The 13,952-nt window shown below is 27.1% G+C and overlaps 1 protein-coding gene across 1 annotated transcript; it reads left to right on the plus strand.

Annotated features, from left to right (window-relative positions):
* Positions 1-8,149: 8,149 nt before the first annotated feature.
* On the plus strand, positions 8,150-12,431 carry LOC113855863 (proline-rich receptor-like protein kinase PERK9). The gene is made up of 10 exons (XM_027487493.1): positions 8,150-8,648; positions 9,591-9,983; positions 10,085-10,171; positions 10,544-10,614; positions 10,703-10,779; positions 10,929-11,076; positions 11,637-11,798; positions 11,897-12,042; positions 12,209-12,267; positions 12,355-12,431. The coding sequence occupies exons 1-10, from the start codon at positions 8,150-8,152 to the stop codon at positions 12,429-12,431; spliced, it is 1,719 nt and encodes a 572-aa protein (XP_027343294.1).
* Positions 12,432-13,952: the final 1,521 nt, after the last annotated feature.

A 13,952-nucleotide genomic window follows, 5' to 3' on the forward strand; every position in this document is an offset into this window, starting at 1 on the left:
AGTTATTAAAGTACCCATTTGACTATGACTAAACATATGTGTCAAAGCGCCATGATGGCTATTAATTTGCCGTTGTAGAAGTACTTCTTTCAAATGTGCACACGTTTACAACTGTTTAAACTAATTTTATCAAGAATTTTAGGATATACTTTTTTACTACACTCTTAATTATTTAGTTAAAATTTGAATTTTATTTAATAATATATAATAACATTAAATATAAATATTTTATTACAAATTACGATTGAAAGAGCATAACATGAATTTTGTCCTTTGTATTACTGTATGTTATTTCTTTAATTTTTAGTTTTTCTTAAAATCTTTATTACTGTAAAAATTAAAAAATATGAATTATTTTTAATAATACTCATTTATTGACATCTCATCCTAATACTTAAGTAGATAGACATATTTTATTTTTTAATAAATATTTCAGTAAAAAATCAATTTATCACAAAAAATTTTGTAATTAATTTATCTAATCATAAATTATCATATTATTAAATTTTATAATAACTAAATTAGAGATTATATTATCCTATATTTTAATTAATAAATGATGTAAAAAAATATTATATCATCATTTAATCATAAAATATTATATAAGTAAAATTTAATAATTTTAATAATAATTAATTTAAAAATAATATTTATTGTATAATTTAGTTGATTAACTGTGTAAATTGTTTTATATTACAATTAAACTATTACTTTAAAAGATAAATAATATGAGATAGAAAATAGTTAGAGTAAATTTGCTAGGAAGTCCTGTAAAAATTTAACTGAAAAATATATATAAAAATAAGATTTTCTCACATTAGTGTAATTTTAAAAAAAATTATATTTAATTTAAATTTTTTATTTAATTTATATTTAATAAATATAAATTAAATAAAAAATTTAAATTAAATATTTTTTTTTTAAATTTATGTTAATATTTAAATTTTTAAACTTACATTAAACACGTAAATTTATTATAATTTATGAAATATAAATTAAATAAAAAATTTAAATTAAATATAAAATTTTTTAAACTTACGTTAAACACGTGAATTTACTTTTCAATAATTCAAATTTCATCATATGAACCGTAGACCCGTGGTTCGGATTATAAACACGTGATCTGAACTTACCATTATAGTTGTGCAGAATCATAAATACGTGCTATTATTTTTAAATAAAATTTATTTAATTAAAAATATAAAATATTGTAAAAATATTTTATTATTATTTATATGTATAATTAATAATTTAAAAATACTGTATCTGAACATTTCAACTTTTTCATGATACTTGCGCCTCACTAAGTGGTCACCTGTGGCCCCCAAGAGTGGAATGATTTACAATTTTCAACCATCTCTTCATTTATTTATTTATTTAAAATAAATATTTTAATGAATAATTTAATGAAAGTGCATATGTTATACCAAAATACAAGGTTAGAATTACTATATCTATACATAAGCTCGTTATCGACTTAACAATAAATGGAAAAAAAAAAAAAAAGACTGATTATTAAAATAGTCACGATTGAAAGACAAGATATGAAAGTTTTAATAATACGCAGTAGAAGGTTAACATTCAGCTTGACGCTCTTTTCAAATATTTAATTATATGTACACTTAACAAAGCCAATGCATATAGATGACAAAATAATTTACGTGACTTGCATAGTTACAATTAACAGTCCCTCTATGATTCATAATAATTGCAATGTAAACAAAAATTAAATAATTAAAGACAAAAAAATTAACAAAATTTTGATTGTTAACAAAATTAACAAAATTTATAGATTTTTTAAAAATACTTGAATAATCTGCAAAATGTTTGTTATTTAAATAATTAAAACCAACATTATATATATACCATTATATTCAAAATATTTTCCATGTGCAAAATGTAATTTAACGAAACTGTTAAAAAGAATGTCAAATTGGCGGTAGGTATATGGAGGCATAAGAAATTAAAAAGAATGTCAAACTGTCAAGAGAGGATGTGTGACCAACTGATGTGGTATCATTTGTTACTAAAAAGTCTAGAGATGTTTAGAAGTCAACTTCATCACTCACTTTCACTTTTATATTTTAATATACATTATACATAATAAATAAATTAGTTTTGAAAAGCTATAAAAAAATTATATAAATATTATGTATCTGTAGGAATCTACTATTTTTTTCTTGTAATTTAAAGGTACAGATCGAATTCTTCTTAGGGAATAAAGTTTTTAAAATTCTCGATTACTTGATGTTTTTTAGAATGATAATTTTTCTTGCTAAGAGTCGAATTTTAATCCCTTGATAAATAGAATCCCAATTCACTCAATTAACGTAAAATTTTAATCTATCATTTGTTTAAAAGTTTAGAAAATATATCAAAAATATTATTTATACATGAAAAGAATGTGAACTTTTATATGATTGTGATAATAATTATTGATTTTTATAATGATTAATAGAAAATTATATGCACAGTGTATTTTAATGAATAACAGTTTTATACTACTTTTATTTTTATTTGATTTACCGCATCTTGCTTGTCGTAATCAAAATGTAAATATTCGCATAGCCTTTGGCTAAAAGCATTTACGATTAATATATAATTTTCTCTTTGGGAGTGGAACATCAGCTAACCATAGAGTTATGGTCCTAGAAAGTAACAATATTATATAGTTCTTTAGGATATAATTTAATGTGAAATTAGATATACTCGTGATTCCAACCCTTATATGCTCTTGTTAATGGTATTTTATTTTTGTTGATAGAAAAGAAGTAATACTCGTGATTCATGGATATACAATATTTTAAGTATATCACAGTTCCAAAACATATATTAATATTTTGAGGAATTCTCCTCTTTTCTATTTCCTACCGCCCTTTTTTTTTTTCTATTTTCAACTCACTACTAAAAAATTATCATTTACTTAGAGAAAAACTTAATAGGTGTTAAATTAATTTTGTTAATGTGATTATTATTTAAGAAAAATCAAAATCAATATAAATATTGCATTTGATGTACTGATAAACGAAGTATATATAGAAAAAGAGAAGATTTTATTATGGATGAGTTAGGTTTGTTCGTGTGAACGCATTAAATGAATAGACGAGGCAACGGAAACTTAACGTGCCTTTGCATAAAAGTTGGTTGAAAAAATATTTTGAGCGGATAAATTATCTATAGAGAAGATTCTGAAAATTATTTTTACTAAGAAAATCTTATTTTTATTTTTCATTTATCATTTAAATAACAATAAGAAGATTGAAAAAAGTAATTATTGTGTTTATTTATATTAAAATTATTCAAAATTTGTAATATTATATTTGTTTTTCTTATTTATTAAAAGGTCTATTTAGTGAAAACAAAAGAACATGAGAGTTGAACACCGATACATTGAAATAATAATAATTTATATGTTTATGTTATTTTACATTTGATTCATTTTAAAGAAACAGATAAAGTACATACGTTATAGTATTATTATTTTATCTATTTCTAACTTTGTTCTCTCGAATACAATTTAAGAAAATGTAAACCTCAAATTAAAAGTTTATAAATAATGGATAAATAAAAACATATTTAGGAAGAATGCAAGTGAATTAAATAGATTATAAAAGTGGGTGTGCGTGTGAAAATGCGTGAAATGAAATAAAAAGCCATTTGGAGGGAAATAAAGTGAAATAAACGTGTTATATATGAATTGGCCAATTGCCATTTGGAAACGCATTGAAGTTTGAAAAAAAAAAAGAAAAAAAAAAGCAGGGAAAACACGTGTCAAAGTGAAGAATGTTAATAATCGGAATTTGCAGAAAATGTAAGTCATCAATGACGGACGACTAATCTCATAAGATGACTTGTCGCTGTTTCATTCACTCAAAACAACTCACAACGCTCTCCACTTTTTTGGTGCGCAAAAACTATATATGCTCTTATTTTTCAAAAACTGTTGCCAATTTTTTTTAATTATAAAAAACAAATACTTATTTTAAATGTGTTAATTATTCATTTCTGTATATTTTTAATTTATTATGAAATTATATTAACTAACCACTCACTTATTAAGGAAATATATATTTTTTTTGTGAAGGAGCAATTAATGTCTTTTAAGTATCGATCAACATTGACTCGGTATACGCGCAATATATGAAAGCCCAGCCCATAATGCCTTTCTTGTGGGCTAAGAAACCTATTTGGGGAGGTTAAGAATGACAAAAAGAATTAGTGTGTAAGAATGCAATTTCAAATTTAATATCGCTCACGAGCAAAAAGAAAAAATGAATTTTGGTATATTCATAATATTTTTAGAATTTGTTTTTTCTCAATTTTTCTTTATCAAATCACCTTTTGTAATATTTAATGCATCCTCAAAATTATTAGTTAAATTAAAATAACTTCAAATTAATTAATTCACATATTTGGTATTTATTACATCACTTATATGATCAGATAATTATTTTAGAATAAAATAATTTTTAAAAATAATGTATAAATAATATTGCTCTTTCAGGTTTTACATGCAAGTTAGCACTCATATCACCCTTATTTTTAAAGAGATTTTGTATTTCTTTCTCATTTTTTTTAACACTTAATGAAGTAATTAATAATATTTTTATATTTTATCACATACAATTAGTTATATATTTTTAAGAGTGACATTATTAAAAGAGATGATAATTTTTATTATTGATTAAAATGAAAATTATACATCTTACTTTAAAAATAAAGTTTATAGTAAAGTACGATGAAATAGCAAAAATGAAAAATGATGAACTACCTCAATATCTTGTCATAAATTTAATTAAAAAATCATTAAATTTAATTTAACTTACTATTTTATGTTATTTTTTATTTTACCAAATTTCATTAATTTAATATTTTTTAAATTAATATATTTACTTAAATCTTATAAATTTATGTTGATAATTTTTTAAATTTTTATTTCAATATTTTTTTGAATATATATATATATATATATATATATATATATATATATAAATTGTTGAATTAACTTACTGTTTTTTTTTCTAACATTCATGAGTTTTCTTTTATTTTTTTTATCTAAACCGTAGGTATTTTTCATTTATCAACACAACAACTATTGAAATTCAACTCAAAATTAAAGATTAAAATAAAATAATTTATACTAATTAATACACGTGTTAAGTGGTAACATTCATTGTTTTGAAAAAGAAAAAGACTAAATCGGTGCATGAAAAATTATTCTTCTCCCTTATTTCTTTATAACAAAAGTTAAATAATTAAATATACCATTAATTAATCTTTATTATTTCAATAAAAATTGAATATTACTAAATACCTATTAAATTTTTACATAATAAATGTTTGTAAGTTTATATATTAATTTTTATTTTCAGTTCTTTGACACGCGTCTTTAGACACATGCGAACCAACTGCTTTCCCTTGTTTTAGAATGGTAGACTGCCTGATCGAGAATTTCTTCTTCACACGGAAGGACAATTTTAAAAAGAATAAAATAAAAAGTGTACTGAATAGGAAATTATTTGATTCTACATATAAAAAAAAGAAATTAAATTTTTATTTAGTCCAATTTGACTAAATATCATTTATCAGAATTAAAAGGTAATTAATTCAATTAAGAGTAATAATCAGAATATTATCTACTTTAAATTAAAAGCCAAAATTAAAGCTAATTCAGTAGGTCCATTAACTCATAATAATACTTATAAAAGCAAAGTAATAAATACAAGTAAAGGGTTCTTTTCATTATTAAATAATATTTATTACTTAGAATCGAATCCTAACTTCAGCATTGAAGTGCCTTTTGCAGGTATCCTTCCCACGTCAGCGACAGTTAGAAGGACGTCACCACTTTAGAATAGAGACCTGAAAACTGGTATTTTCTTAACAAGAACAAAAAGTTAAAAGACAACTAATGTGTTTTCTTTGGAATTTTCTCTTTTAGAATAAAAATGTATAAAATAAAAAGTGAAAATTATTTATTAATTTAAAAATAATTATATTTAAATTAAAATTAAAATTAACTGAATAAAATTGTTGTTTTTCTCTTGATGTGTTTCATTACTTTAAAGCAACTAAATATTCTTAATATGACTTTTAAGATTGAGAAAAATAATGCAGTTTGGAGAGGATAACTATGTTCATCACCACCAAACTACATATGTTTCGCATTTTTGTGTCCATGAACGTAGGGACAGTGCCGGATAACTGCAGTGTGTTTCAAGCTGTGGTCACCTTTTTTTTTTTCATTTCCACAACGTTGCTTACACGCAATTCTCGGGAAATCATCCATGCACACCTTTAGAATGGATCATGATTAACTTGCTTCTAATATACTAAGTTATATGCTTGTTCGCAGTACAACTAGCTAATGATTATGTTCCTTTGTGAATAATACCCAAAATAACTGTCCATGATGAATCCAAGATAGCTGCGCAGAGGAAAAATTGCATATATTGGCTGGTATTTGGCAGAGAGATGTGCATATTCAGTTCTTAGTTTCTTCATTTACAAACAATTACGAGTAGAAAGTTAATTATTTAGTCTATAAAATTAATATTATTATAAATTTTATCCTTAAAATTATATCAAAAAGTAAATTTATAATTATTTTGTACTATATTATAGATAAGATAAAGATTTCTGGAAGCATTTCAAATTTATATATTTATTTAAATATCTAAGAAGTGCTTTAGATAAAAATAAATTTATTTCAAAGTGACTTTATCTTAAACAACTAGGGATTATATATGCTTACGTTTCAGTGAGATAAAATTAAGATATAATTGGAACTAGATTGAGAAAATAGAATTATATACAAGTTTGAGAGTCTACGTAAGTCCAATTTAAGAATGTAAAAAGAATGGAATTTAAATATATTTTTTTATAGCACTGAATTTTAAATTTAAATAAATTATTTATTTATAAAATCTTAATAATTTAAATTCATAATTCTCTTATTTATTGCAAACCTATCAAATCTGACATTCTCTTTTAAGTTTAATTAGTTTTAGCTCAATTGTAATTTGCTTAAAGTCTTTGTCTAAACCTATATTTCAAGTTTTTTTTTTTTGGACCTTTATCATAAGTTTATTCTTTTAAAACTCTTATTTTTCCTTTGACCTCTTTTTTTAAAATAAAAATAAAAATTGTGCCTTTCAATTTTTTTTCCATTTTTTTGGACTTCAATTTTTTTCTTCTTCTTAAACCTAACTCTCATACTATGTTAGAAATTAAATATAGGGCTAATTCAAGAATATGAAAAGAATAAATTTTAAAAACTTGAAGAACTTATTTATTGAAATCGGCTTAATAATTTATGTATATAATATATATATATATATATATATATATATATATAATAAATTAATTTATTGCCATGAGTGCAAGATTTTATCCACTAACAAGAAGCTCCTTTTTGACGAGTGTTATCCACCTCAATGACATGTACGAGGAAACCTTTTCTGCGTGAGAGTTACATAATACCTGATAGATCACAATTGATGGTGACGAGCTTCCAAAAATAAAAAGACAAGAATGATTAAAAAGATGGAAGGTTGCAAATGAAAAATATAGAAAAACATCTTCAAACAAATGACAAAGGAGGAAACTTCATGATTTAGTAATACCAGTTTCACGAAACGTGTAGGTAACAGTATCCACGCTTGTTGGGTCCGAATTAAGGAATAATATCGTTAAAAAGCTGGACAAATATTCAAAGAAAGATACGAGTTTGAGGCCGAGTGAGAACATCTCAACTCAAGTTAATTTTTGTGATGGTTTTAGGTTGTGTCAGTGTTCCAAACTCGGACATTACTGGAATCTGACATCAACATAAATCGACATGCATTTTGGCATCGAAGGTAAGGTAATTCTTGTTTTACTCAAATATGCATTTCGTGTTTGTGTTTTGGTCAAAATTAGATTTAGTTATAATTTGGATTACGCAAAAATATGCGTTGTGTAGAACATGATAGTTTGGCGCTAAAAGTTGGGATGTTGGTTTCGGTTGGAGAAGTTGGGTGATTCTGACAGCAGAAACTTTCTTCATCTTAAGCTTCCTTGGCATCGCTTATTATCTAAACTTTCTTTCACCATGTGATTTGCCAGAGCTTCTAAGTTCAAACAGAACCCAACACCATAGTCGTATACCATGTCAACGCCATCACCGTCACCGTCACCGTCTCTCCCTCCGTCTCTGGTGTCACCATCAACGCCCTCACCGTCACCGTCACCTCCACCATCTCTGGTGTCGCCTTCAACACCACCGTTAGCAACTCCTGTACCTGCATCACTGCCTCCACTATTGCCAGTACCGGAAAGTTCATCTGCGGCATCAATTTCGCCTGAAAAATCACCGACTTCTCCGGCATATACACTCAAGGGTTCTCTTCCTCCTCCTCCTCCTCCTATTAGGTTAAGTCCTTTTTATTCTCATTCCACTTCATCACCTCCTTTTGGATTGGGTCCACCGCGGCCATCAACACAAAGTTCTGGTACTGGTGCTGCAGTGGCTGTTGCCGTGTGGACCAGTATTCTACTGCTTAGCATCATTGGCATTGCTATATGGTGCCTTAGGAGGCAAAAGAAAAGGGTTTCAGAGAAGGGTGCTTATGAATTCCCATCCCCTCTTGCCTCCTCACCTCAATCTGGTAAACTTCCCCGGTCCCATTATTTTTTCTTCTTTAAATTCCCAAATTTATCTATCAAGAATTTCACAACACCTGTTTAAAGTTCTTCCATTCTTTCAATCTTTCTCTTTCCATCGTATCGCAGTTTATTATATATTCTCTCTAGCATAGGCACCTTATGAAATATTTTCTATTTCACAAAAGATACATTAACGTATCATCCAAGTCTATCAGGGTACAAATGTGATCCACCATATTTTTCTTGTTAACAACTAACGTGTTTTGTTCTTAAAAGGCTAATAAGACCCACATTTATAGCTTTAAGGGATATCAATACAAGATTTTTGTATCATCATTCACTAATATGTTTCCCGTCCATAATTTTTTGAAGGACCAATTAGTGTTTTTTAAATATTATATATCATACATGAATACTTCAAAATTGACAATATACTTATAATAGAATACTCGATATGCATATGCACACATATGATAATAAAAGGAATAAGAAATTTTTATTTAAATGTATTTGTAATTATACCTTTTTAATGAACTTTTCACAAGGTTAAAGAGCAATAATAATGGGATGCTGGCGAATTAATATAAATATTATTTATATTAAAAAATAAAAATTGTTAAAATATAAAAAATTTATAAAAGAATAATATTATTTTAATTAATATATTTTTCTATACCTATATCTTAATTTCATTAAAAATTATCGTATTTACCTATCGTAACATATAGTGCCCTATACGCCTTCTGTTTATTATTTGCTATTATGTTGCTTATCAAATTTAATTAGCTTTTATCTCTCATAGCTTTCAGTGCATTAATATTGTTGAGTCAATTTATATGACACTATCAATTTGTTATGCTCTTTATGCTTTCAAACTATCTAAAATCAAACCTATTGTAAATTTGAAGCCACTCAAAATAATTCAAGTTTTTAACATTGTCCAGATTTGTCCTTTCTCAAGACGCATTCTTTAGCTCCACTTATACAAAGAGCTTCTGGCGGTAACACACCATCAAGACTAGGCAACTCAAGGTCATTGTTTTCATATGAAGAACTAATCAAGGCCACAAATAATTTTTCAGCTCAAAATCTTTTGGGTGAGGGTGGATTTGGTTGTGTGTATAAAGGGTCCCTTTCCGATGGAAGAGAGGTAGCAGTCAAACAGCTGAAACTTGAAGGAGGTCAGGGTGATAGAGAATTCAAAGCTGAAGTGGAAATTATTAGTCACATACATCATCGTCATTTGGTTTCTTTAGTAGGATACTGCATTTCAGATAACAAGAGACTTCTTGTCTATGACTACGTCCCCAACAACACCCTTTACTTTCATCTTCATGGTAAAGCTAGTTTTGATACAGTGCTGGAAGACTGTTTCATGATATTTTGATTAAATTTAAATATTTAATTTGTGTTAACTGAAAGAAAGTGAAATTTGCAGGAGATGGTAGGCCGGTGCTAGACTGGGCAAAACGTGTAAAAATCGCTTCTGATGCAGCTAGAGGAATAGCTTATCTCCATGAAGATTGTAATTACTAATTATTATCTTTGTTATTTTGTGGTTGTTGTGGTAGGGTCATGATGCTTTCATAACTAACGTTTGTCAGTTTCAACTTCCTTTAGGAATTAAAGTTAGCTTAAAAAAGTGATCTGTGAGTGAGTGATGGTGCTAGAATATAATTATTCTTATTTGTTTTCAATATTTTGATTAGTGCTGGAGTTAGAGACTTCAAAAGATGGAAAATTCGATTTTTATTTTAGTGTAGATAACATGAATTGATAAGTGGGTGACTGGCCTTCAATCATATGTAGATATACTTTGCCAGATAAGTACAACCAGAGTCTACTTTATCATTAACTATTGTCATTTGTGCTATTGAATGATATGTTTTGCGCGCAGGCGATCCTCGGATTATTCACAGGGATATCAAGTCATCAAACATTCTTTTAGACTACAACTTTGAAGCTCGAGTATGTGCTATTCTTCTCCTAATTCGAATGTGATATTATCTGTTTCATTGTTATTCTAAGCTAGTTATTCATGTTTTTCGTCTTATAGGTCTCAGATTTTGGACTGGCCAAATTAGCTCACGATGCAAATACACATGTAACCACACGTGTCATGGGAACTTTTGGGTGGGTAATATGTCTATCATTTTCTATTTTCCCTTCATTACCGTTGGGTACAAGTTACCGATTAGTGGCTCATTTATTGACTATTGCTGAAAACAACAATTTTTAGCAAGAAAACATACTAACAAAGATCGTTTTCTCCCATCTTCAAGATATGTTGCCCCTGAATATGTATCAAGTGGTAAATTGACCGAGAAGTCGGATGTATATTCTTTTGGAGTCATGCTCTTGGAGCTCATTACAGGAAGAAAGCCAGTAGATATATCCCAACCAGCTGGAGAAGAGAGTCTAGTTGAATGGGTAACTATAGATGCTTATTGTGATCTCTCTTACTGCAGTAATCTTTATCTAATCTGGTACTTAGAAGGGTGTTAGTGTGTTAAACTGTTGTTTGGAATAAAATTTACTTTATAATTGTGTTTTTCCTCTTTGGAAATTTCTTCTTGCAATCTCTCGTGGACAAAAGAGCATGAGTGAACCTTCCAGTTCCATTGTGACCATATATAGGTAAATCCAAGATTGCACAGTGCATCAATGTTTGGTATATCTGCTGTTGAATGCAATACCAGCATGACACGTTCTTAAGCAACATTTGGTATATCATTAATTATGTGAACTTGGGTTTTTTATTAGTATTACTTACAACACTTTTTAGAACTAAATCACTGAACTAGGAAGGTAAGGAAAGTCTGAAAAAGTTAAATTTTACCTGAGGAAAAGAAATTTGATTGACAGTCAAAACATATATAGGACTATGGCATATAAGTTCGAAAATGTCGACGTTTTCACCAAAAAAAATCTTGAATGCTCTTAGAATTTAAGCAAGCTATTCTAACTAAAGACGCTACCTTATTTTTCAGGCTCGACCTTTGCTAAGTCATGCACTTGATAGTGAGGAATTTGAAAGTTTGATAGATCCAAAACTAGAAAAGAACTACGTTGAAAGTGAAATGTTTTGCATGATTGAAGTTGCTGCTGCTTGTGTGCGATATTCATCCGCAAAAAGACCTCGCATGGGACAGGTAATGGAAGGGAAGCAAAAAGTCCTCTACATTATGTTATTGTGCAACATATCAATTACTAACTATTTGTTTTTCCCTTGAATTATCGAGTTTCTCAGGTTGTTAGAGCTTTTGATAGCTTAGCTTCTTCTGATCTATCAAATGGAATGAGAGTTGGGGACTCTGTACTGCAATCAACAGAGATCAGATTATTTCGTAGGATGGCATTTGGTAATCAAGATTATAATACAGACCCTTTTAGCCACATAGATTAGTTTGAATATCTGAGAGGCTAACATATATATTGGAAGAGTTTATCCTAGATCTAAACATCATGTCAATCAAGGCCAAAAAGAGACCCTTGTGGAATTACATTGGTTTCAGATGTGATTCCTCTGAGGTGCATATATACACCTGAAATGAACTGCATCAGGTTCCCTTGATTCTTTGCAACAAAATATTTTTTATTATTATTTTCACCTTCTTTTCTGTTCTTATGAAGCTCATAAAATTAAATACACAAAATGAATGTGAAACTGTTCACAGTAGTGATCACTGGTTTTAGTTGCATTAACAGCCTCTCTGCTTTCAATCCTGCCTACATCTGACCCACTGCAGACTTCACATTCACACCCTCGTGCTAATGGCCACTAGGTTTTTAGAATTTGTATGAAGTTATCATTCTATAATCATGTTGATGAAGCTCATAAATTTAGAGTTTAATTTTCGTGGATTGGTCATTAACTAAAATATACTGTAAATATGTTTTTTATATTAATTAATAAAAAATCAACAATTTTTACTAATATGTCTAATTCATTATCAGATAACAGTGTAAAGAAATTATAATATTAGTATATTTGAATTAAATCTGTCAAATTATTAATGAATTTGTTTGATAGCATAGATGTGTTGCTCTTGGGATGCTCTTTTGTAATCAATAACTTTGTTGTTACATTCGCATTATACTTGGAAGTGGTAAACGATCGTTTAAAATTAAGAATTAAAAACATTAAACATCAAAGTATGACAACATTGGTATTGACCTGCTAACAGTGTAATCATGGGACTACTTGGATTTAAACAAAACTCTTAAACCATATTTAACCTTGCAACTATACTTTCACTCTTTTAATGATATATTCTCTTTAAAAATATGATAAAATAAGTATTAGGACCCTTCTTTACAAGAGCATGAAAGTTGCTTGAATAAGCAACGATTTTGCCATCTAATTTCTACCACGTTAAAAAACTCTTCGGAATTTTAAGAAGATTAGTGACACACTTTTAATTATTAATTAATTTTTAAAAAATTACATAATATAAGAGATAACTATTAATTTAAAAACAAAAATAAATAAATTTATATTATTTTTATAGTTTTTAATAAATTTTTGTTAACAATTGAAAATACATTAAAAAAAGCGTGTTATACCGTATGTTGCTAATATTTTTCTAAAGATAATAAAAAGCATAATTTGATGCCATATTTATATTTAATAATTATTATATTTGTTATGTGTATTGCTTTTCATGTCATTAAAATTTATTAAAAAATATAACTAAGCCAAAAAAGAATTGCAAAAAATTTAATATCTAAAAATATATACTAAAAAATTATTTTTTATTATTTAGAATAAATTTATTTTGTAAATATATTTTAAAAAATAAAATAAAAAAATAGTATAATATATAAATCAATAAATATGTAATCAATTTATTATTTTGAATAAATTATTATGAGTAATTTAAAATTAAAATTATGTGAAAATTAATTTTGTCATTAGTTATTATGATTTGTTAAACATGTTAAAGTGTTCAAAATTTATACGCATATTAATATAAATTTAAATTATTTAAAAACTTAAAATATTTTTTATTTTATTAAAATGATAATATATGACATGCTTCATTTTTAAAAATTATATTTTAAAAGCTCAAGACCAGATAGGAAAGCATTGAGCTAGGATGACTTCACTACCTTTGGTGCACACTGACTTGACTGACTGAAGACCGGAATGGACATGCGAGATTGACTAAAGAAGGGCGCCAAGGAAAAGTCAAACTACGAAAATGCCTAATTCATTTAATTTAATGCCTTATCGCTTTAAACTTTGCTTGGAGTTCGATCCACCTATGAACTCTTCTTCACACGCTTACTCTCTTATCGAAAAG

Source organism: Abrus precatorius, unplaced genomic scaffold (genome assembly GCF_003935025.1).
Source record: "Abrus precatorius isolate BTA unplaced genomic scaffold, Abrus_2018 Scaffold11, whole genome shotgun sequence".
In the NCBI taxonomy this organism is placed as follows: domain Eukaryota; kingdom Viridiplantae; phylum Streptophyta; class Magnoliopsida; order Fabales; family Fabaceae; genus Abrus; species Abrus precatorius.